The sequence below is a fragment of the Carlito syrichta genome, unplaced genomic scaffold (assembly GCF_000164805.1).
Source record: "Carlito syrichta isolate Samal-C Ts95f unplaced genomic scaffold, Tarsius_syrichta-2.0.1 Scaffold315643, whole genome shotgun sequence".
Lineage (NCBI taxonomy): Eukaryota > Metazoa > Chordata > Mammalia > Primates > Tarsiidae > Carlito > Carlito syrichta.
The window spans coordinates 674,672-698,289 of NW_007259739.1; the positions used below are offsets into that span (position 1 = coordinate 674,672).

The window sequence follows — 23,618 nt, forward strand, 5'->3', positions numbered from 1 at the left end:
CCAAGTAGCTGGAACTACAGGCGCGCGCTACCACACCCAGCTAATTTTTTGATTTATTGTAGAGATGAGGTCTCGCCAAGTTGCACACTTTAAAAATACATTTATAGGCTTTTTGTTCATTTAGGATTCTGCTATATTATTTGTAGTATTGGTCCACCATTGTTCTAAATTTCTAAAATGTGAGAAAAATGAAGAATAACAATAAATTATAACTTTATGAGCAACTTTTCTTATCCGCAGTATATTCACAATAGTTTTAAATTTAACTATAAAAATGAGTTGCTTGACTTCATAAGTATACTGATTTTTGGTGATCTTCTTCAAGATCTTGATATTTATTTGATTGATTTTTCACTGAATATTCCTGATTGCAATTGTCACATTTTTGTTTTATCATTCAGGACCAGGAAGAAAAGTGGGTGTATTGGGATAGTGGGTGTTAGGGTACTGGGCGGACAGGGTGAGGGTGGAGACAGAGAGAGGCGCACAGCACTGCTGGGGCTGGCAAGCCGGAGGTGTGCACTGGGAACCCAGAGATCTGAGTAAATTGCAAAGCATTGCAACACACAGAGGTGAGAGAAGAAAAGATTTATTTAAGAAAAGTTCACCCCCCACAGACAGGGAGTGGGCCTACACTCTAGGTGAGTGTGGCGTCTAGCACCCCAGAGTCCTGGCTTAAATCCTTTCCTTGATGATGTTGCACGTGACTGCCGTGACTGCTGTGACTTCTTATCGACCACCTGTGGATGTGTTGGAGAACCTGTGACACAGAGACCCATTAATGTCTGCCCACACTATCACAGCCCCAAAGAAGGGCATGACAAGGATTCTAATGCTCCTGCACCTTCCCAAATGACATTCCTTAGACTTAATGGAGGGTGTACCTCCCCTTATCTCCTAGGCATTCCCAGTGGGTAGCTTCCGGGAATCCTTGGCTTCCATGTAGATAGTGCCCAATTTATTGGAAGATCGAATACCCACCTGCCCTCCCTCTAAGCGGTTATAACTTTTATAATTACAAGTTTCATGACTTTTACAGTCCTTGCCCAATGCATGATGTCTTGCGCCTTGTAAATTCCCTTTACTCTAAGCAAGCTTGATTGCCACTATGAGATACCTCAGAAGTCTGTTTCTGAAAAGACAAAGTCGGTAAAGTTAATTTTACCTAAAATATGCATTTCTCCAAAAGCATAGCTTCTTATTCTCATCATTGTGTCAGGGTTTAAGAACAAGATGAAAAATGACTTCCCATTCTTGGTCTGTCCTTTCAGTGGGGAGTGCCCATTTGTACCTATTTTTCACACAAAATTTGTGCAGCTTCAGGACAGATCTAGCAATTATCTTGGTGATGGCAGGGGGGAGAATAGGAAAACCCGCAGCCTCCTGGCACATGACCAAGCCTGCTGCAGTTCTGAGTTCTAGGATCTAGAGAGAACCTGGGTATACCATGGGAGGAGACATTGGAGTTGAGTGTCTCCCTTGGCCATTCCCTTCCCTCCCAGAAGCTCTCATGGTTAGCATATCATTGTAGTTATTGCCAATGTTGCAAGTATGTCCTGTGACATGTTCTACAGCATGTGCACAACACACAGAAACATTCAAAGAAATGGAAAACACAGTCATCACTCTCAGCTGAAAGGTTCACTGTGGTGACTGCCTTCCCCAGAAGGGAGGAGGGATGCCCTCAGTGTTCATTTTTGTCCAGATAGGGGAGTGGGTAGAAGGGAATCCTAAGGGCAATTTTCACCTTAAATAAAAATTAATTTTCCTGAATAAAAAACCTAGAACTATAAAATTTATGGAATAAAGCATAAGAATTAGTATGTGTGGCCTTTGGTGAGCCGAGATTTTGTAGATAGTAAAAAGTGAAAAATCAAATTTCATCAAAATTAAGAATTACTGAATTTCAAGAGACTTCTTTTTTTTAGTGAGAAAGCAGGATTTATTGAGGAAAGAAAAACTCCCACAGCAGGAGGGGACCGGAAGGGGTTGTCCCAAGACATTGTTTATAAAATAAAAAAGACAAGTCAGCCAGGCTCGGTGGCTCAACCGGTAATCCCAGCACTTTGGGAGGCTGAAGCAAGAGGATTACCTGTGCCCACGGGTTCAAAACCAGCCCGGGCAACTTGGCAAGACCGCATCTCTACAATAAATAAAAAATTGACTGGGTGTGGTGGCATGCACCTGTGATTCCGGCTACTTGGAAAGCTGAGGTGGAATGATCAATGGAGCCCAGCATTCCGACGCTGTGGTGGCCGTGAGCATGCCACTACACTCCAGCCTGGGTGACAGAGTGAGACTCCAACTCAAAAAAAAAAAAGTCAAATCACACACTGGGAAAATATATTTGCAACATATATACATGATAAAGGACTTTTATACAGAAAAAAAATTCAAATCTCAATAGTAAAACAAACAACTGAACTTTTAAAACGGCTAAGAGGCAACAGGGCCTCTCATTCATATCTGGTGGAAATGCCAAATGGTAACCATTGTGGAAAACAGTGTGGTTGTTTCTTACAAAACAGAAGATATTCTTATCATGCAGTCCAACAGTTACTATATCTAGTGTTTACCTAAAGGACTTGAACATGTCCGCACAAAAACCTGCAAACCTATAAATTATTCATATGTGCCAAAATTTATAGGCAACCAAGATGTACTTCAATGGTGCACAACTAAATTAACTGAGGCCCATTTAGACAAGGGGATATTATTCAACAATAAAAAAATGACTTTTTATGATAATGAAATGATAAAACTAATAATGAAGTGATAAAAAAAACACCCTCAGCAAAATAGGCTTAAAGGGAATATTCCTTAAGACTACAAAGGCTATATACAACAAACCCAGAGCCAATGTCATTCTGAATGGAGAAAAATTGAACACATTTCCCGTCAGAAATGGAAGAAGGCAAAGATTCCCATTTTTGCCTACTATTCAATATAGTACTGGAAGTCTTAGCTAGAGTAATCAGGGAAGAAAAAGAAATAAAGCGTATCCAAATTGGAAAAGAAGAAGTCAAGATATCTCTGTATGCTGATGATATGATCTTATACCCGGAAAACTCTAAAGACTCCTCCAAAAGACTCCTGGACTTGATAAATGAACTAAGTGACGCCTCAGGAAACAAAACCAAATACACAAATCAACACTGCTAAACACCATAACAATCAAGCTGAGAATCAAATAAAAAACTCAATTCCATTTACAATAGCATACAAAATGCTAAAATATATAAGAATATATTCAACCAAGGAGGTGAACAATCTCTACAAGGAGAACTACAAAACTCTGATGAAAGAAATTGCAGATGGGGGAGGGGGACACACCTCATCAACAAGGGTACTTGCATAATGAACATTTGTGTACCTAACCCCACGTCCTTAAAATTAAAAAAAAAAATTTTGTGGTAACCAAAACAGCATGGTATTGGTACAAGAGCAGACACGTGGAAAATCCAGAAATAAATCCAAATACCTACAATCAACTTATCTTTGACAACACAGACAAAAACTTACCCTGGGGCATGAACACCCTATTCAAAAAAATGGTGCTGGGAAAATTGAATAGCTACATGCAGAAAAATGAAACTTGATCACTATCTCTCCCCATATACACAAATTAACTCAACATGAATTAAAGACTTAACTGTCAGACCTGAAACCAAAAAATTACTGGAGGAAAATGTAGGAAAAACCCTTCTGGATGTTGGCCTAGGCAAAGAGTTTATGACTAAGATCACATATACAACTAAAACAAAAAATAAGTGGGACCTAATTAAACTAAAAGCCTTCTCCGCAGCAAAAGAAATATTCAACAGAACACATAGACAACCTACAGAATGGGATAAGATATTCACAAACTATACATCTGACAAAGGACTAATAGCCAGAATCTACAAAGAACTAAAAAATAAATCAGCAAGGAAAAAGCAAATAACCTCAGTAAAAAGTGGACAAATGAAATGAAAAGACATCTCTCAAAAGATGATATACAAATGGCCAGCAAACATGAAAAAATATTCAACATCACTCATTGTCAGGAAAATGCAAATTAGAACCACAATGAGATACACCAGTCAGAAAGGTCATTATTACAAAATCAAAAAACAATAGATGCTAGCAGATGCAGAGAAAAGGGAACACATATACACTGTTGGCAAGATTGTATATTAGTTCAACCTCTATGGAAAGCAGTATGGAGACTACTCAAAGAACTAAAGGTAGGTCTACCATTTGATCCAGCAACCCCACTATTAGGTACCTACCCTAAGGAGGTTATATAACAAAGACACCTGCACCTGCATGTTCATCACAGCACAATTCATCATTACAAAGATGTGGAACCAACCTAAATGCTCATGATCAGTGGATAATGAAAATGTGATATATATATATATGTCATGGAATACTATGCAGCCATAAAAAGAATAAGATCATGTCCTTTGTAGCAACATGGATGGAGCTGGAGATCATCATCCTAAGTAAACTGACTCAGAAACAGAAAACCACATATCTCATGTTCTTACTCATATTAGGAGCTAAACAATCACAAAGATGGAAATAATAGACACTGGGAACACCAGTAAGGGGGGAGGGGAATTAAGGTTCAGAAACTACCTACAGGGCACAGTATTCACTATCTGGGAAAGGGGCCACCTGAGACCCAACCCCACCATTACACAATATGTCCATGTAGTGAACACACATGTGTGTCTCCTGAATCTAAAATAAAAAAAGAAATGACTTAGAAGCTATAAAGAAGCATGGAGGAAGTTCATATTGCTAAGTAAAAGAAGTCAGTCTGAAGAGGCCATATACAGTATAATTCCAACCAGATGACTTTCTGGGAAAGGCAAAGATGTGTAAACAGTCAAAAGAGCAGTAGCTTCCAGGGTTCAGGGAGAAGGAATGGTGAGTCAGTGGAACATCAATTACTTTAGGGCAGTGGATCAGCTTTGCATAAAGCTGTAATGGTGGATACATGTCATTAAACATTTGTCCAAACCCACAGAAAGTGCAATGCCAACAGTAAACCTAATCCAAATTACGAGCTCTGAGTGGTGATGATACGTCAATGTAGATTCATCTGTGTTAACAAATGTGCCATTGTGGTGGGTGATATTGCTAATAGGAGAGGCTGTGCACATGTGGGGGAGGGGAGAAATGGGGTGGCTCTGTACATTTCTCTCCATTTTTCTGTGAGCCTAAAGCTGCTCTAAATATATCTATATGTAGATATACACATATATTTTGAACCACAATTAATTACATAACATTAATATAACTTGCCATTTTCAACAAAATATGTTATTTTTATATTTTTCACGATTTGCATTTTAGTACACTGTTGGTTTAGATAGTAGAAAAATGATGACTCCTCAAAGGTGTCCACATTCTAAACTTGGACTTACATATGTATATTACATAACGAAAGAGAATTGGGTTTACAGATAGTACCTAAATTGTTAATCACCTGACTTTGAATTAAGGAGATTATCCTGGATTATCTGAGTGGGCCCAATTTACTCACATAAGTCCTTAAAAGTGAAGAACTTTTCCCAACCTTAGTTAAATAAAAATAAAATAGAAAAAAAAGGGAAGAAAAGGCTTTGAAGACAGAGGAAAAAGACCACATGCCTAGTAATATCTGGGTGATACCTAACTGGAAGTTGCCAAAAACCTAACTGAACAAAGAAACAAATTATTTCCTAGAGCCCCAAGAAAGAAATGTAGTGCTGCAGACTCCTTGACTTTTCTGTGTTAAGACCTTTGTTGGACTTTTGACCCACAGAATTATCAAATAATAAACTGATGTTACTTAAGGAAATAAACTTTGTGGTAATCTGTTAAAGCAGCAATACAAAACTAGTATCATTGTTTATTAATATATTTTATATTTTAGTGGCTACAGTACACATCATTAACTTATCACAGTGCACCTTCAAATAGCATTATACCACTTCCCACATGCTGTTGGAAGCCTGCTGAGTTCATGTCCATCCCATCCCCCACCATACTTTGTGCTGTGTTTCATACATATAAATTCTTATGTGGTAAACTCCATAGTAATTTGTTTTGGTTTTTGCTCTAAGCAACTCATCAGCTTTTAATGTGACTAAAATGAGGGGGGAGGAAATTACCTTCTTTGTCAAGAAATTATTCTGACAACTCATAAGATCTTTCAGCTTTACTTTGGTTTTTTCTTTTTTTTTTTTTGGTTTGTTCATTTTTTTAAAATGAGGAGCAGAGAGCACTGACTCCCTCATGCCTTCTACTCTTTTTAAAAATTTATTTTATTTTAAAGATGTGATGTACAATTTAGGATTAGGGATATAGGTGGTCATCGTACAGGTAAAGTTTGGGCCTCCCTTTGGTACCCACTTAGCCTGCTTTTAGATCAGGCACCCTTATTAACATTATATACCCTTCTCCCCTGGCAGTTTCTGGCTACTGCCAATCCCTTTCTTATTACATTGCTTTTTAAAAAAGTCTTTATTTGAAGTTTTGAAAACTAATTTGGCTAAGTATGGCAAATTTTTTTTTTTAATTTTAGCACTCTAAAAATGTTCCACTTTCTCTGACCTTCATAGCTTCTGAGGAGAAGCTTGATGCTGTTCTCATCTTTGTGCCTCTGTAAAAAGTGTGTCTTATTTTTACTGTTGTTCTGGCTACTTTTAATATTTTCTTTCTGACGCTGGCTTTCAGCAATTTGATTATGGAATGGCTTGGCTTGGTTTTCTTTCTTTTTGCTGCTTAATGTTAATTGTAGTTCTTTTATCTGTGTATTTGCAATAGTCGTCACATTGAGAAAGTTTCAGTCATTATTTCCTGATATAATTTCCTGAATTCTTACACTTGCGGTATCTTTCTGAGACTCCAAACACTTATATGTTAAGGTAAATAACATTGTCACACAGTTTGGTAAGACTCAGGGTTGGTTTTTCTTTTTCAATTTTTTTTTTCTGAGTTTTATTTTGGATAACATGTACCACACGTTTTAGGTTTGTGGACTTTTTTCTTCTGCAGTGTATAATGTACTTCGATACCATACAGCGAATGTTTTAATGTTTTATTTCAGTTATTGTATGCTTCACCTCTAGACATCCTATCTGGATGTTTTTAAATGTATTCCCTCTCTTGTGAATGACATCCCTGTCTACCTTTACACTCCTACGAACGTTCCTCTGACAGAGAGCTCAAATTTGTAAGTCCCTAGCTGCTGGTGTTCTGCCCCATTGCTCTGGGCAGTTCCTTCAACCTACACACCCTGTAACCACACATCTCATATACTTCTGTGTTCAGTACTGAGTCTGAGCCTTCAGCACCTTCAGAGTAGCCTTTGTTTTCATCTGCATGGCTATTCTCTAACTCTATTTCCCGAGTCAACTCTCACCCTGGCAGTGCCAGGACCAGTCGTATGGCATGTCAGCAGATCTTCACCTTGGAATTAGATGGTCATTCTCCCCTCCTGTAGACACTCGTACACTTTGGAACAAGGGCACACCAAAATGCTCTCACAAGAACTTGGTTTCTTTGAATGACATTAGAGAACTTAATATATTTGTTTTCTGCATGTTGCTTTAATAAGAGTTCTTTTTTTTTTTTTTTTTTTATTTTTTTATTTTTGAGTTGGAGTCTCACTCTGTCGCCCAGACTGGAGTGTAGTGGCCGCTCCCGGTCACTGCAGCCTCAACCTGCTGGGCTCCGGCAATCCTTCCGCCTCAGACTTCCAAGTAGCCGGAATTACAAGCATGCGCTACCACGCCCAGCTGATTTTTTTATTTATTGTAGAGATGAGGTCTCGCTGCCCAGGCGGGTCTCAAACCCACGGGCTCAGGCAATCCACTCACCGCAGCCTCCCAAAGGCACGGGATTACAGGCTGAGCAACCGAGCCCGGCTAAGAGTTCTTTATTAAAGAACAGTTTAAACGAATACTTCAAAACATGCTGTTTTAAAAGTAAGTGTCAAGAGAATAGGGGTCTAATCTATACTTTTAAAATATTTTATTCTCAGAATAAAGGTCAGGGCTTGACAGTAAACAGGAAATGAGCAATTGATATTTGCTGTTTGCTTGAGTGGGAGATTCTGCAAGCAGTTTTACAAAGAAAATGCAAACAAAGGAAAAAAGATTGAAATTTATTTTCTATGCTTTTATGAAAATGCCACAAGTATAACTTTTACCTTTGTATCTCCATTGCCTGATATGTTGATACACAGATATAAAGCACTAAATATCTTCTGAATAAATGAATAGTGCAAATTTCAAAAGGGTGGAGAAATTGTAAATTTCTCAACCTCCGCTTGCCTAAAGTCAGTACCTACTCAACATTTAATGCTAAGTATCCATATCTTTATTTGCAATTAATTTTATAACTCAACGTATAGCAAGCAAGCTACCAAAATAGATTTTGTGTAACTAGAGCATAAAATTAACTACTACATCTGAGAGAGAACTCCACTCTCTCCCATGCCAGCTAACTGAGTCATCTGTTTACTTTCACTTTTGATGAGTGTAAATAGCAAATAAGACAACAACTAGATCAGCAGAATACATATTCAGCTCCCTGAATCCTGAAAATAGGAATTGTCAAAAGCACATTTTTTAAAAAATGGTTCAAAACACTGACAATGCCTCTGATGCTATTTTGGACACACTGAGGCTTAGCGAGATGTGTGGTTTACTCAGGGTCACCCATCACTCATAGCACGTGGCTTGGATACAGACGCAGTTCCATCACCTCTCCATGCCTGCTGCCGAGGGCACCCCACTGGCTGCCAGGGGAGCACATTCGTCATTTTAAACATCGCCTTGAGAGAAGCAGAAGGCATCATAGTTCTTCCAAGCTTTGGGGCATTATTAAGGGTATTGCTTATATTATGTGTTCATTATGCTTTTTTAAAAAATGGCGTTTTATTTCAATGAATGAAAATGAATTTTGGTTCACTATAATAGGATGTTATTTAATAATTGTTACATATCTCTAGTAAAGCATTTATTATCATGCTATACTGTTTATTCAGAAGAAGCTTGAGCAATTAAATATTGGATAATGCTTAAAATTCATAGCGTTTCTGCTTGTCTACGGAGTGAAAATGTTGCACAATGATTGTTCACAGTTCATCACATTTGCCAATTCTCTGGTTGAGTGGCATGGATCATTGTGGATTAAAGCATTTAAACAGTCTTCATAAAAGTCTGATGGTCTTCTTGAACATGAAGAATCACTCAGGTAAAAGTAGTGGCCCTTTGTAAAATGACAAAACCATTTTCTTGCTGTGCCTTCCTCGATGGTATTCTTCCTGTACATGGCACAAATGTTTTGAGCCACCTCCGCTGCCTTTACTCCTCCTCTGTTAACCTAAAACAGAAGGCATCAAAAGTGCTCATTTTTTTTCCACTTGACACTCCATCTTTGTTAGCCCACAAATAGCACTTTCTTCAAATCTGCAAAAGCAAGGCATACTCAGAAGCGCAATATCGTCACTACAAATGACAAATGATAAACTCCCAATACCACGATGTTGCCATGCCAAAAGCAAACACTACGAACTTATGCATCAACCCAATAATTTATCATTACAATTTTAGTTGTCATCAAGTAAGTGACTAATTAGTACCAAGTGCTTTCTGGTTAATTAATTTTTATAACTATACTGAAAGGCAGATATCACTACGTCGATGCAAAATTTCAATTTCAGCCGAATTAGCTTGAAGAGGTTTATTCTGAGCCAGCTGTGATTGACCAGGCACAGGACTCAGTCTAAAGAGTTTATGTCTGTGGTGGTTTAATTGTATTTTGTATTTTAGGAAGGCAGAAATTATAAAAACCACAGATGAATACATGTGAGATTTTCACTGGTTTGGCCTGAGAAGAAGGGACATTTCCAAGTGGGGACTTGCAGGTTAAAGGTGGATCCAAGGATTTCTTGACTGGCAACTTATAGTTCCTATCTAAGTAATTTTGGAAATCAGAAAAGGGTGAATGAAGCCTGGGAGTTCACAAGAGACTGCTTTGTAGGGTCATAAAATATTTATTTCCTTATCTGCTGTGTGATGCTATGTCAGAGTCAGACTGTTAAACAAACTTCAGTATACAGTGTAATAGGGTAATAAAACCCATCTGATGAGTCCTCATCAGGCGTGAATCCCCAGGCCTCTTAGTTAGGAATTTGAATAAGATAAAGAAGGTCAGAGTCTCCAGTGGGATCTACTTTACTTTGAAACAAAGTACCCAAGATGAATTTAATGCCCTACTTCTCTGATTACTCAGCTGGTTCCCTGTACTAAATACATATTGTGTTGATTTGTTTTGCTCTTTGCTCGTGGCGTCTGTCATTATTTAGTTAATCATTTTATTTCATTCTCTTTAGGATTTGATACCAGTATCTTGCCAATTTGCAAGGATTCACTTGGCTGGATGTTTAACAGACTTGATACAAACTATGACCTGCTTTTGGATCAGTCAGAGCTTGGAAGCATTTACCTTGATAAGAATGAACAATGTACCAAGGCATTCTTCAATTCTTGTGACACATACAAGGACAGTTTGATATCTAACAATGAATGGTGCTATTGCTTCCAGAGACAGCAAGGTAAAAAATGACACACCTACAAATGCAAATAGTTGACCTGCATGTCAAATCTTATCTATGTCTTCATGAAAAAAAAAATAGTGCCCAAAAACTATGTCCCATTCATTTCAATACTCTTTCCAACTCAAGCATTTAATAAAAGAGCAAATAAGTGGCATGCTGAGCAAAATAACTCTGCTAGAGATGCAAAAAAGCCAAATAAGATGAAAAATAGTAATTAATATTTTATACTAACGCACTTCATTATAGTTTCTATTATGAACCACAAAGAAGCACACAGAGATATAAGAATATAGATATTAAAATTAATCATTAAAATTAATTTGCTATCTGCTTTGCCCACGGTGTAAAATAAATGGGTTTTTTATCACTATACTGTGGAGTTTTAATGTTCTATTTTGTGATCTTGTTAAATGAGCTAAACGAACCAGAGCATTCACCATAAAGTTAATTTTACTCATTTGATTTTAAAATGACTTAGTCTTTCAAACTTTTCGAAATAGCTTAGCTTTCTAAAAACTCACCAGCATAAAAAGTGTCTTAATACCCCAGGAGAGGTGAGGCAAGTGAAGAGTTGGAACAGCACTTCTCTGTGCATCTTCTGTTTTGGGAAATGTTCGCACAGTATACCATTGAACTCAGGCTTACAGAATCAGTCAGGGGCATTGACATTCAGTATGTATAGGGAAACAGAGGCAGTACATCTCACATTGTGATAAAGTTTTGGCAAACTAAGTAAACATAGGTAAGTGTAATTTCAATGCTAATTTAGAAAAAAAAAACTTGGGAATTAGTTTAATGTAGTAATACTGGGTATTGTCAATGCTTTTTAAAATTCTTGACAGAAGCCGGGCTCGGTGGCTCAGCCTGTAATCCCGCACCTTTGGGAGGCCAGGGTGAGTGGATTGCCCAAGCCCGCGGGTTTGAGACCCGCCTGGCGAGACCTCATCTCTACAATAAATCAAAAATCAGACAGGAGTGGCAGCGCGCACCCGTAGTTCCACCTACTTGGAAGGCTGAGGCAGAAGGACCACCGGAGCCCAGCAGGTCGAGGCTGCGGTGGCCGGGAGCAGCCACTGTACTCCAGGCTGGGCGACAGAGTGAGATTCCAACTCAAAAAAAAAAAAAAAAAAAATTCTTGACAGATAAGAAAATGAACAAGCTACTTTAAACTATACCAGCCGGGCATGGTAAGACAACCCTGTAATCCCAGCACTTTGGGAGGCCGAGGTGAGAGGATTGCCTGAGCTCAGGGGTTCAAGTCCAGGCTTGGCAACTTGGTGATTCCTCATCTCTACAATAAATCAAAAAATGAGCTGCCCGTGGTAGTGCGTGCCTGTAGCTCCAGCTACGTGGAAGGTTGAGGAGGAAGGATCACCTGAGCCCAGCAGGTAGAGGCTGCAGTGGCTGTGAGTGTGCACCTGCACTCCAGTTTGGGTTACAGAGTGAGACTCCAACTCAAAAAAAAACCAAAAAAACGAACAACAACAAAAAAACCTCAAACAAATAAAGTATGCCAATGTTTCTGTCTTTGATATGAAAAACTCACATGATTTCATACACATATATGTGTATGTATATATAGTGTTTTACTATCGTATCTCAATTACTTTTTCGCATTTAATAATAATTTAGTAATTAGGGATGAAGTGATTATTCATAAATTGTTTAGTAGTGGGTTCACAACAGGCTTAGCTGAGTAGCTTAACTATTTATAAGTCTCTTTAAACAAAGTTTAAAAAAATAGATTTGTGATATTAAAATATTTTAAATCACACACACATACAAAAACACACAATTGTTGACTATTATATATGTATTTTCTAGGTAGCTGAATACTGCTAAAAAACTAAAATTCAGGCAAACTGCTATAAAAAGATGTGTAGTCATAACCTTATGATAACAAATGTCATTTTAGTTTTTGTGTTATGATAGCATGTTTATACATGAACATTTAAAAATATTCTGAAAAATGCAAAATGCTTTATCTACAGAAACAGATAAATACTTTCATCTTAGAACATTCCTGGATTTTTCAGCAGTATCTATACAATTGATTAAAGGTCTCTAAAGCAAAATTTTATCTACTTTGCAGGTATGAAGCTGCATTCTCCCAAAGTATCCAAATGTGTATAGTCATATGAAGACTTACTCTCTGGGATCATTTAATGCACAGTACAAACCATTTAATAAATGGTGCTCAAGCTTGTAAAAGAATTTATACAACTTCTTTAAAGCTTAGAAGAGGTTTGCTAAACTCTTAGCCACCTTTTCATTACTTTAATATGCTAGAAGAAGTTAAAAATCTGTTAGGGGAATGGAGAGGGCCAGTTGTAAGATACTACCATGTTTTTATGTATTCCTTTAGGTCAATAGACACTTTCATTTTAAAAAGCCATTAAATTACAAACCAGTTTTTCAAACGTTTCATCTTATAAAAGAATGTTTTCCTGAAATTCTTAAGTGTGTGTGTGTGTATATGTATACAGTGTGTGTGTATATATATATAGTGTGTGTGTGTGTGTGTGTGTGTATACATATATATGGCGAGCAGATAGAAAAGAGAGGGGAAAATAGGGTAGAAGGACAAGTTATTAATCCAAGTTGTCTGAAAACTTAATTTGGACTTTTAAGACTGTCTTCATAGTCTCAGAAAACATATGGCAAATAAAGTAATTTTTTTAAAACAATCTTTTAAAATATAAAATTAAGCCTAATGTTAAACTTTAATAAATGAAGTTAAGAATGTAAAATTTCAAGCAAGTAAAATACTTGTAATTTTTCAAGGGAAAATGCTTTAATTTTAATTTAAAAGCAAATTAGTTTCAATAATTAGTTTTCTGAAATCACAACAAAGTATAATGCAAAATGGATATGATTGTAATCTGTGGGATTCTTGATTCTAAATAATCCTGAATGAGTGAGCCAAAGGAATAATAATTTGGGATTTTAGTTCCCTTAAGTGATAATAACATATGTTCATAAGTATGTCAAAACTTCCACTCTGAAAAGTAAGTCAATTATTAGTTGCTGTTTCATTTAAAATTCTGTTGTGCTTTTAAGATCAAGAAAACTAACTAAAAGAAAGTGAAAAACTAACATTCATTCAACTCCACCTAGTCTTTCAGACAAGACAAGATGCATTCAGGATGGTATAGCTATATACCATTTGGTCTTCCATGTACACATAATCATTTATTACCCACACAGCTCTGTGACAGTATGATCATTCCCATTTTGTGGCTAAAGATTGATGCTTATTGATCTTAAGTAACACGTATGGAATGAGTACATGAACAAACTCATTTCATTTGAAATGAAAGACTTTGGCTTCTGTCTCCAAGTAGTTCTAATTCTGCTTTCAGAATTACCAAGGTTATTGTTCTCAAATGCTACAGTGACATCACTCTGCAGCTTGTTGGAAAGTCCCATTCAGTATAGAAAGCATCAGTAAGTCTTATTTCAATCACTAGTTTATCCAACAGGAATTCAATGACAATTTATGGCATTTTGGGAGGTTATTTATACATTTAATCTTCAGGAAGAGATATCCAAATATGGGTCATGTGGATTAACTCTTTAATTTTAAGAGAAATGTCTTTCCTATTAAACGAAAGCCATTAAATACAGAGAATTTGGAATTGTGAATATTCAAAATTTCTGTGGTTCAGATAAACCTACTGGAGTTTTTTTTTAAAAAGTGTATCCACTCTGTGAGAGGTTATCCAACTAACTAAACATTGAGAAGATGTGAACAAAGGCAGTTGGCTTAAGAAGGAGTGAGAGGCTGCCTTGCTGTGAAACCTCCTGACACCACTGATCCTGCAGTGCAAATGAGTGGTGCCTCTTTGGAGTTGTCCTGTGCACAGCCTGTGCGACCATATGCTGCCAACCTAGAGGTTCATTCACAAACCTCCACAGTGTACACTTGCTTTTAGTTTGACTCTCAGTTGTCATATACAGTTGACAGCTAATAAAACTGTATTTTTTAAAAAATGACTATTGCAAGGATAGAAAAATACTTGTTTATCATAACTATCATCAACATATAGATATTTCCTTATTTTTACCAATGACATTTTATTCAGTTCAAAATTGCATGGATAAATAAAACTATTGTTATTGTGAAAATTATCAACTGTGTGAATGACTCCAGTGTAGGGTGTAGGTTTTTAAATCCAGCATGCCAAACAAGGAACAATGTTCTTTTTAAAAACAACATCTAGAAATTTATCCTATAATTTTTTATTCTTCTTTCCCTTATTATTTTAGAGCAATTAATCATAAATTCTAATAACTATTAAATCTAAGAATTTATTAAATTATGATTCTTTTGTAATTTTAATCACATAGCATGAGAATTTCCTCCAAGCCTAAAACACTACTTAGTATTACACAGATTAGAAAAAGTAAATCTTATGATATGAATTTGTACCTATAACCCAAACTGAATAGTCAAAGTCTAATTGTCTAAATCTTAATACAATTAGGTTGCAACTTAATTATTGAAAGGAATAATCAAGTTACTATCCTTTCATCTTGAGCAGTTCTTTGCAAGTGAGTTTAAATGGTAGATGAAATGTCGGTTAACTGCTGTAAGTATGCTTAAAGGCCAAATTTACAGGGCTGGCTTAAAACTAACAAGAAAATAGTTTCAAATTAAATATTATATGCAATTGTACTGCCTGATTTATGATGGTTTCTCTTGAAATCCTAAAATGTTCCCTTACACAGATCTTGTGGCTTTGGTAATCAGGTTTATTCGTGAGGTTACTAATTAAAAGACAGACTCTCAAGTATACCTGGGTTTTCAAGTACAACCCAGCCTCAAATGTATCAAGATGTTCAGGTAGCCACCATATTAGAATACTAGCCCATAGCCACGAGAAGAACTGTTTTCAATATAATTTAATGGTACTTTTTTTTTTTTGAGTCGAAGTCTCACTCTGTTGCCCAGGTTTGAGTGCAGTGGCATGCTCGAACCCCTGAGCTAAAGCAATCCTCTCACCTCGGCCTCCCAAAGTGCTGCTATTACAGGCTTGAGCCATCACACCAGGCCTCAATATAATTTGAAATTTTTCTTCTTGGTTTGAAGATGTCATATTTGGAGGACAGTAAAATGTAGAATGTCTGTTTTATAAGCAGCTATGCAAATAGATTTCTATTCCTTTAATACAAAAGACTCATGAAATTATTAGGAAAAACAGAGGGGTCCATTGAATTAATTTCAAAATGAGGTAAAATAATAAGGTAATTATTCAGGAATTTCAAACATATCATTTGTTCTTCACATTTTATGTTTTACAAGATGAGACATCTTTTGGTTTCATATATTAAACTATAAAATATATATGAAGCAGCTATCTCGTTTTATTCTACCTTGTTACTTATATACAATTTAATATTTTGAGGTCGATACATTAAAAATTTTTAAATTATTTGAATTAATTGTACTCTGCCTTTTCCCTAAAAAGATGTACTACAGGACAGTAGGAGCTAGCTTATTATTGTTGCTTTAATAGTGTATGATTCTGTTTTATATAAAACATGTTAACAGCAAGTTTTCATAATATGAATATAAAATATGTTAAACTGCTTTCAAGTAAGAATACATACACAAACACACACACATGTATATAATTATATAAAGTTGCCTCTCATTACCTGAGGGGGATTGGTCTCAGGACCATCCATGGACACCTAAATCAGCAGATGCTCAAATTCCTCCTGTAAAACAGCACAGCATCTGTATAAAACCTACTCACATTCTTCTATAAACCATCTCTAGATTACATATCATACCTAATATAATGTAAATGCTATGTGTATAGTTGTTATACCATATTTGTATTTGTATTTTTATTTTAGATTGGTGGTTGGCTCAGTATGCAAATGCAAAGCTCACAGACATGGAGAGTCAACTGTATACGTAACAGTGATATATAAGACAAACTATTTTTGACTTTTCTACAAGTGTCCTCCTTTAAGTGGTTGAGTTTGAAAAAAGGCAGGCTTATTTCCAAATTGGTTTAAATGATTTAAGTTTACTATTAAAATAATCACTTATCAGAAATTATTTCATATTATGTTCTGTTTCTAAATTGCATATTTGGGTGACACTAAAAAGACCAATGTCTGTCAGTATTATACATTATTAAAACTTATAATAGGGACTCTAAGATAACTTGAAGGAAGGAGTAACTCTTTCATAGATGACTTTTATAGTGCAAAGCTATTTCTTGGTATCATAGAAACCTGTCCAAGAGGGGGGAAGCTATCAGTTAATTGTTTGAGCAGCAGTCAATAAATTGGGTTTACATGGCTGAGGTGACTGACCTTTTAAAAATCAATGATAAGAAGTATTTTCCATCATATAAGTACTCGTCATAGTTTTTTTTATCCAATGCAGGCATTCTGAAGAAAACAAGATTGATCTATTAATAACCAGGAAAGCAGCATGAGCACTCTAAGCGCACACACACACACACACACACACACACACACACACCCCTATGTGTCTCCATGAATATATCTTCACAAATAGACCAGTTAATGTACATGTGTCTTCTGAGGCATGCAAAGCTTAACTGAAGTTCCATAATATAGAAATTCCACTTCCTTCGTTTAACTATAATCCTTGAAGTAACATTTTTAATGTCATTGCAGACCCACCTTGCCAGACGGAGCTCAGCAATATTCAGAAGCGGCAAGGGGTGAGGAAGCTCCTAGGTGAGTCATAGATCATTCTTCTGAAGGCTTTATCGCTTACATAAATAACCCCAGGGAAACAGCAGCATAAAATCAATATTAATCCAACAAAGATAGACTGCACTAAATCTCAGCAACAAAATTTATGAACTTTTTGAAAGCCATTAAACTTACTTTTATTACCTTACCTATTGAAAGATATTATGTCTGTTTTATTACCATAATATAATGTTCATTTTGAAAGTTATTAAGTAAAAAAGAGATTTAAGGAATGCTATAGTTAAAACATCAGCAGAAAATTTAATTGTACTTCTATGGTTAACAATTTAAGAATTAATGGCAAATATGTTTTATATATGTCTGTGTGTATATATATACACACACAGACATATATATACACACATACACATAAGTGTGTGTGTGTGTGTGTGTATATATGTGTATATATATATATATACACACACATATATATACACACACACTCACTTATATATATTATTTAAAGCAAGTACTTCTATTAAAGGGTGAAAAAATCCCCTAGTACCTCAGAAAAGTGAGCAGACTTTTTAGTGTTTTTCATTACTATTTTTTACTACCTTACTTCACTTTTGTGCCTCACTTTTAAATTACCAATTAAGCATTTATTATTAGCAATGTGCTGTATTCTGTGTGAGATATGTCTGTCTTTCCTATTATTCCCACTAGACAGTGAGCTTAAGAAATATTGTTCATACAACAATGAAAGCAGAGAGAACCTAAATATGTCCATTCACAGAGGATATCGCAGGAAGTGGGGAAAGCACACAGTGACAACCACACACGTACATGCACGACAGAAGGTTCATGAAAAAACTTCCAACTGAAGAGAAGACCTTAAATTGGGGATCACACTGAAGTCTAGTCTTGAAGTGGAGGAGAGAGGAAAGGAATCCTAGTTGACATGAACAACGTGTAGAGAGGAGTGGCAGCATTGCAGTTGAGGAAAACCACTTGATGAAGAAAGAGCTTGGGCTATAGGAATGAACTCTTGGGGGAATGGAAAAATGCTGGCAGTGATGAAGACACATGGTGAAGAGTCCTGTGCTGTGCTGGGTGACGACAGGAGTATGGCATTAATCAAATTCTGACTCTCCATTATATCTCTGAAAACACTATCCTTTGCAGAAAGAGAAATGGGAAGATAGTAGTTTACTTGAGAAAGGAAATTCATCTATGAAATGTCTGTGGTTTGTTCTGCAACGGCAGCTCATGAGGGCAGGGGGCTTGCCTGATGTCCTCCACGATGTCACTGACCCTGGCCTGGAGTATGGCTGACATTCCCTATGTGTATGAATTGAACATATTAATGCATAACAGTGCCTACCACAACGAAGCACAGCTTACTCACCAACTGTGTGTGTCCCACAGGACAGTACATCCCCCTGTGTGATGAAGATGGCTACTACAAGCCAACACAGTGCCATGGCAGTGCTGGGCAGTGCTGGTGTGTTGACAGATACGGAAACGAAATCCTGGGATCCAGAATAAATGGTGTTGCCGACTGTGGTAAGGAGAAGTTCTACCTATTTAATAATTTCCAAGCATGAGATTACAGGCTTCAGAGCCTCACTTGTTTGTTCAAGCATTTGATGAGGACCTGCCCAATGCAGAGACTACAGAACAGATGAGGTGGAGGAATTGACAAAAAGACTTTCACCTCCCAACTTAAAAATGCGTACAAATCATAAATGGCATTGCATAATATAGGTATCTTAGGGAGAATAAGTAAAAGCTGTGTTCCTTTCCTACTTCAAGTTCAGAAGGCTGTTAGATACTTCTCTCAGGTAAGGCAGACCTCTATTGTTCTTCCTCCTCCTTGTCAGATGAAGATGATACTGTGCTGTGTCATCTCTCCAGCACACCTCCTACATCTCATCTCACCATCTTGCTGCATGCCTGTGAGGGGATGACAGGGGAGGTATTGGCTCACAACCAAAGAATAACAAACCTTCTTAAATGTCCACAAATCATTGCTCTATGAGCATGTTTCCTTGTGTTTGGGTGAGGAAAATGTAGTTTAATTAGTTACAGGGTAATTATAAGTAATATTCTAATTCTTTCTGGAAACATGCATGTTTATGCAGATACCTAAAATAATGTAACAACTAAGTAGGATATCATACACTTGCATTCTACAGTTTCAAATATGGTATCTTTTGTACTTTGTAAAATATCTTTCTAGAATGCAAGTTTCAAGTCAGTATTTTTATTTGTACTGTGGAGGATTTTCGCTACAGAAACCACTTTGCTACAGACACACACACACACACACACACACACCAGTAATGAATAGGTTGTTTCATCTAATACTACTTATCAAACATAAAAATACTTAGTCTTTTACTTTAGAAAATATTTGGATGTCTTCTTCAAGCAATTTTTAGACTGATAGACTAAGATTATTTAGGAAAAAGCAAATGGTAAGCAATAAAAAAAACTCATTTAATCCTTAAATTCCCATTCTGCATTCATTTATTCTAAAACATTTTAAATAGCTTAATTTGGGTTTGCTGACTTGGCCAATATGATTAGACTTAAATAGAAAGAAGTAGCACTCAATAAATATCTTACATAATTTTAACACATAGGAAACATATTTTAGTAATATGTAGTGTAAAATAGTTGCAATATTAATTACATCAGTATCAGTGAGGCCAGTGATGGATAAATTTTATTTTTAATGTTGTAAATAAAAATTATGTGGAGATGAGATCAATAAGTGAACAAAAAAATTTGTTTTGGAAACATAGACGTCTATGTTTTCTTAGCATGTTGCCATTTAGAAAATATGTGAAGTTAGAGAAGAGAAACATTTTCTTAACATAAAATGGGAATTTCAGTGTGTTCTACTGTGAGAACCAATTTGTAAACATAGAATTACATTAATAAGATGTGTTATAATTAGCTACCAAAAAATTATAAAGTTCACATACTTGAAAGAGTAGCAAATTAAACACACACTAGCATTTGTGGAGTCAAAAGTCAGTGCTAAGACATATGTGCATGATCGCTTTCACAGATATTAATAACTGCTTTAAAAATATTTTGTAAAACATTAATTTTATGTTACTGTGGCAATAAATTCCCATTTAGCGACTTAAACACACATGTCAGAAGTCCAGCAGACCTCACTCCACCTGGCATCAGGGGTCCTCAGGGCCGGATTCCTTCCTGGAGGGCTCAGGTACATCTGTTTCCTTGCCCTTTCACTTCGAGAGGCACCTCGCCTTCTGGGGCTCGCTGACTCTCTTCCTTCACCCCCAACTCCACATGACATCTCTGGCCATCTCTCCATTGCCATGTCTCTCTGACTTGATCTAGGCAGCATTCTTTGATTTCAGGGACCAAGTGACAGTTTGAATCCTCCTGGATGATCCAAGACAAGCTCTCCAGATCAAGGTCTTTCACCTCATCATATTTGTAAAGGCCTTTTGTCATGCAAGGTAGCAAATGAATAGGTTCTGGGGATCAGGAAGTGGGCATCTCTGGGAGGCAATTATTCTGCCACACTTGCAGGAGAAACTGCAAATACTTTGCAAAAGGCAAAGTCTGACATGAACATCTATGAAAATCAGACTGAAATCAATATTACAGGGCCAGAACTCTTCCATAGCACATCTTAATAATGATTCTGCACATACATCTTAACAAATGACAGAGTTTTAACATGTGACAGTTTCCTAGAGAATAGATTTTTCCTTATTTTTTAAAATTTCTTTAATTTTTATCAGAGTTTTTATCTCTCAGAAACTATCCCACTACTCAGTCAAATGAAGGTAATGTTTACTTTTTTTTAAGCTATCGATTTTGAGATCTCTGGAGATTTTGCAAGTGGAGATTTCCGTGACTGGACTGATAATGATGATGATGACGATGATATTACAAATGATGAAGATGAAATTGAAGATGATGATGAAGAGGAAGGGGATGATGACGATGATGGGGATGACCATGATGGTTACATTTGATTGATGACAGCTGAGATCAATAAATTCTTTATTTCTAATATTAAAAAAGTGATAGCCTATTGAGAATTACCTTCTCGTTCCAAAACAAAATGATTCTACACCTCACATATATTTTGTATAATTATTTCAAATATTGCAGCTAAAGTGATAGAACTTTATGTTTAAGTAAGAATCATTTACTTTCAGTTTTTATATGACTTACAGAAAAAGAAAACATACATGGAGTCTAGCTAGACAAAAGAAAGTTTTGAAGAGCTACTACAATAAATTTTTCATAGGAACAAACTTTGCAAATCTCCCACACCCAAAATGACAACCAGTGCTTGGGACTGTATTTGCTATTTTTCTGAAAGATAATTCTAAGTTAAATTTACAATAAATAAGATATAGAGAACTGAGCCCCAAGGATTTTGTAAAATTATGCATGATCTTAATCGCACTTCCAAAGTAGCATCCTCCAGAACCTAGAGTGAGTCAGGATGACTAAGAGAGATACCACGCGGCAAGAAAAACAAGGTTGTAGTAGTAGAGTCCTCTGTCATGTTTACATCAACAGTGATGTGTTTCCCTTGGAAATTTTTATGGATATGATAGGATATTTACAGAATGGCAAGTGGAAAACCATGGATTCTGAAAGTTAAGATCTTAGTTGTTTTTTCTGATATGTATTTTAATTTAGATGGCAATCTCATGTAGATTTTTGAGATATTCTTTAGTAGCATGATTTATGTACCTTACTAGATTTCTTTACCTTTCTGACCAGCAATTTAGAGAGCAGAATTTAAATTGGGGAGACAAAAGGAAAAACTCATTTGAACTGTATTTTCACAAAAAGTTTGTCATTTGGTCCAACGTCAAATTTTGAAACCTTAATCCTTATTTATTTCCTATTTTAGGTCAAAATTTGCATAATTAATCTTAGAATCATGCCATTTTTGTTAGTAGTGCCAAAACTTAGAGAATGTATTGTATGGGGTCTTGCAAAAATAGAAATAGAAAGTTTTTAGCATGCATACCAATATAGGCTATTAGGCAATATATAAGCACATCTACCTAATTAACAAATTAATATCAGCAAAGGTACTGCTGCTGGAATGAAGAAAATGGAGTATGTTTCTTTCTTTTTTTATTGTTACATAATTGCCATGTGGACTTGTTTATGATTATTGTGTAGAGTAGCATTTAAGATTTAACTGTAGAGAAAATTACTTTAAACTCTATTTAATTTAGCATGTTAATTAATTGTGTAGACATTTTGGCACACCATCACTTTTAAGTATATCAGACCAATGGTTTTGTGCCCATAGTAAAAATGGAAAAACTTGTTGAATGTTGCACATTGGTATCTTTAATTTCAACAGTGGACCATCTGGTTTCCCAGTTTACAATTCATTGAAAGCAAAATTGGTGGATTATTTCCATTTAATTTATACCCACTAAATGAAAACTTTAATGTTGACCTTATGTAATATTTAAAGTATAATGCATTTTCTTTTTTACTGTTTATGTATAGTTTACAAAATAAAGAATCTTGTAACCAAATTAAACTGTGACTTAATGGTTTATGTGATATCCACATAGAAGTATGAGGGGTTTTACATTGATTTCTTGATTTTTAAAATGAATGCATCACAAGCTAGCTAGGAGAGTTTCCTATAACTTTAGAATGTCAAAATCAGAGCTTGTGGCATCTTGAATATTGTTTTTCAGAATAGGTTATATATTATGTTTGTTTGTTGGTTCATTTTCATTTGTGTCATGTGTCATAACACTGAAAAATAGATCATTTTCTTTGTCAAAAGTGTATTTTTAAAACCAGTTTTGTGGTGCCATACATGCTTGACTAATGTCTATAGCAACATCATTTTTGAAGAGTGGTCAGATATCCTGCTCTATTAACAGAGGTATAAGAATTACAAAACATAACTTATGGATTGGTTTGGAAAAGACAAAAACAATTTCATACAGAAGTTTAGCAAATGAATTTAAAATAACAAATATAGTGATCTTGAAGATAGGCTACTTTTTAGAGCTGTGTTATCTTAAGACTTCCAAGGAAGCAGCTAATTCAATAATAAATACAAAATTAAAAATATTTACACTATCAAACTTAGCATACACTGTATACAATATATGCTTGTATGTATGTGTATGAAAGTTTTATTTGTGACATGTATTAGGTCTCCTGATCATCATTTAATACATTTTGAACATTTTGACTGAATACAATTACACTTGTACATTCATCCCTCCAAAATATAAATATTGGGCATCTAAAATAAGTCCAAGACTATTCTAGGCAC

At 35.8% G+C, this 23,618-nt stretch overlaps 1 protein-coding gene across 3 annotated transcripts in view; it reads left to right on the plus strand.

Annotated features, from left to right (window-relative positions):
• Positions 1 to 22,862, plus strand: part of SPOCK3 (SPARC/osteonectin, cwcv and kazal like domains proteoglycan 3) — a 334,334-nt gene extending 311,472 nt beyond the window's left edge. For all 3 annotated transcript variants that reach the window (XM_021706488.1, XM_021706490.1, XM_021706489.1), the window contains 4 exons: positions 10,379 to 10,600; positions 17,267 to 17,329; positions 18,716 to 18,853; positions 21,146 to 22,862. In XM_021706488.1, coding sequence (XP_021562163.1) covers positions 10,379 to 10,600; positions 17,267 to 17,329; positions 18,716 to 18,853; positions 21,146 to 21,315 — 593 coding nt within the window. In that variant the 3' untranslated portion in view covers positions 21,316 to 22,862. The remainder of the gene's footprint in view (positions 1 to 10,378; positions 10,601 to 17,266; positions 17,330 to 18,715; positions 18,854 to 21,145) is intronic.
• The last annotated feature ends 756 nt before the right edge of the window (positions 22,863 to 23,618 follow it).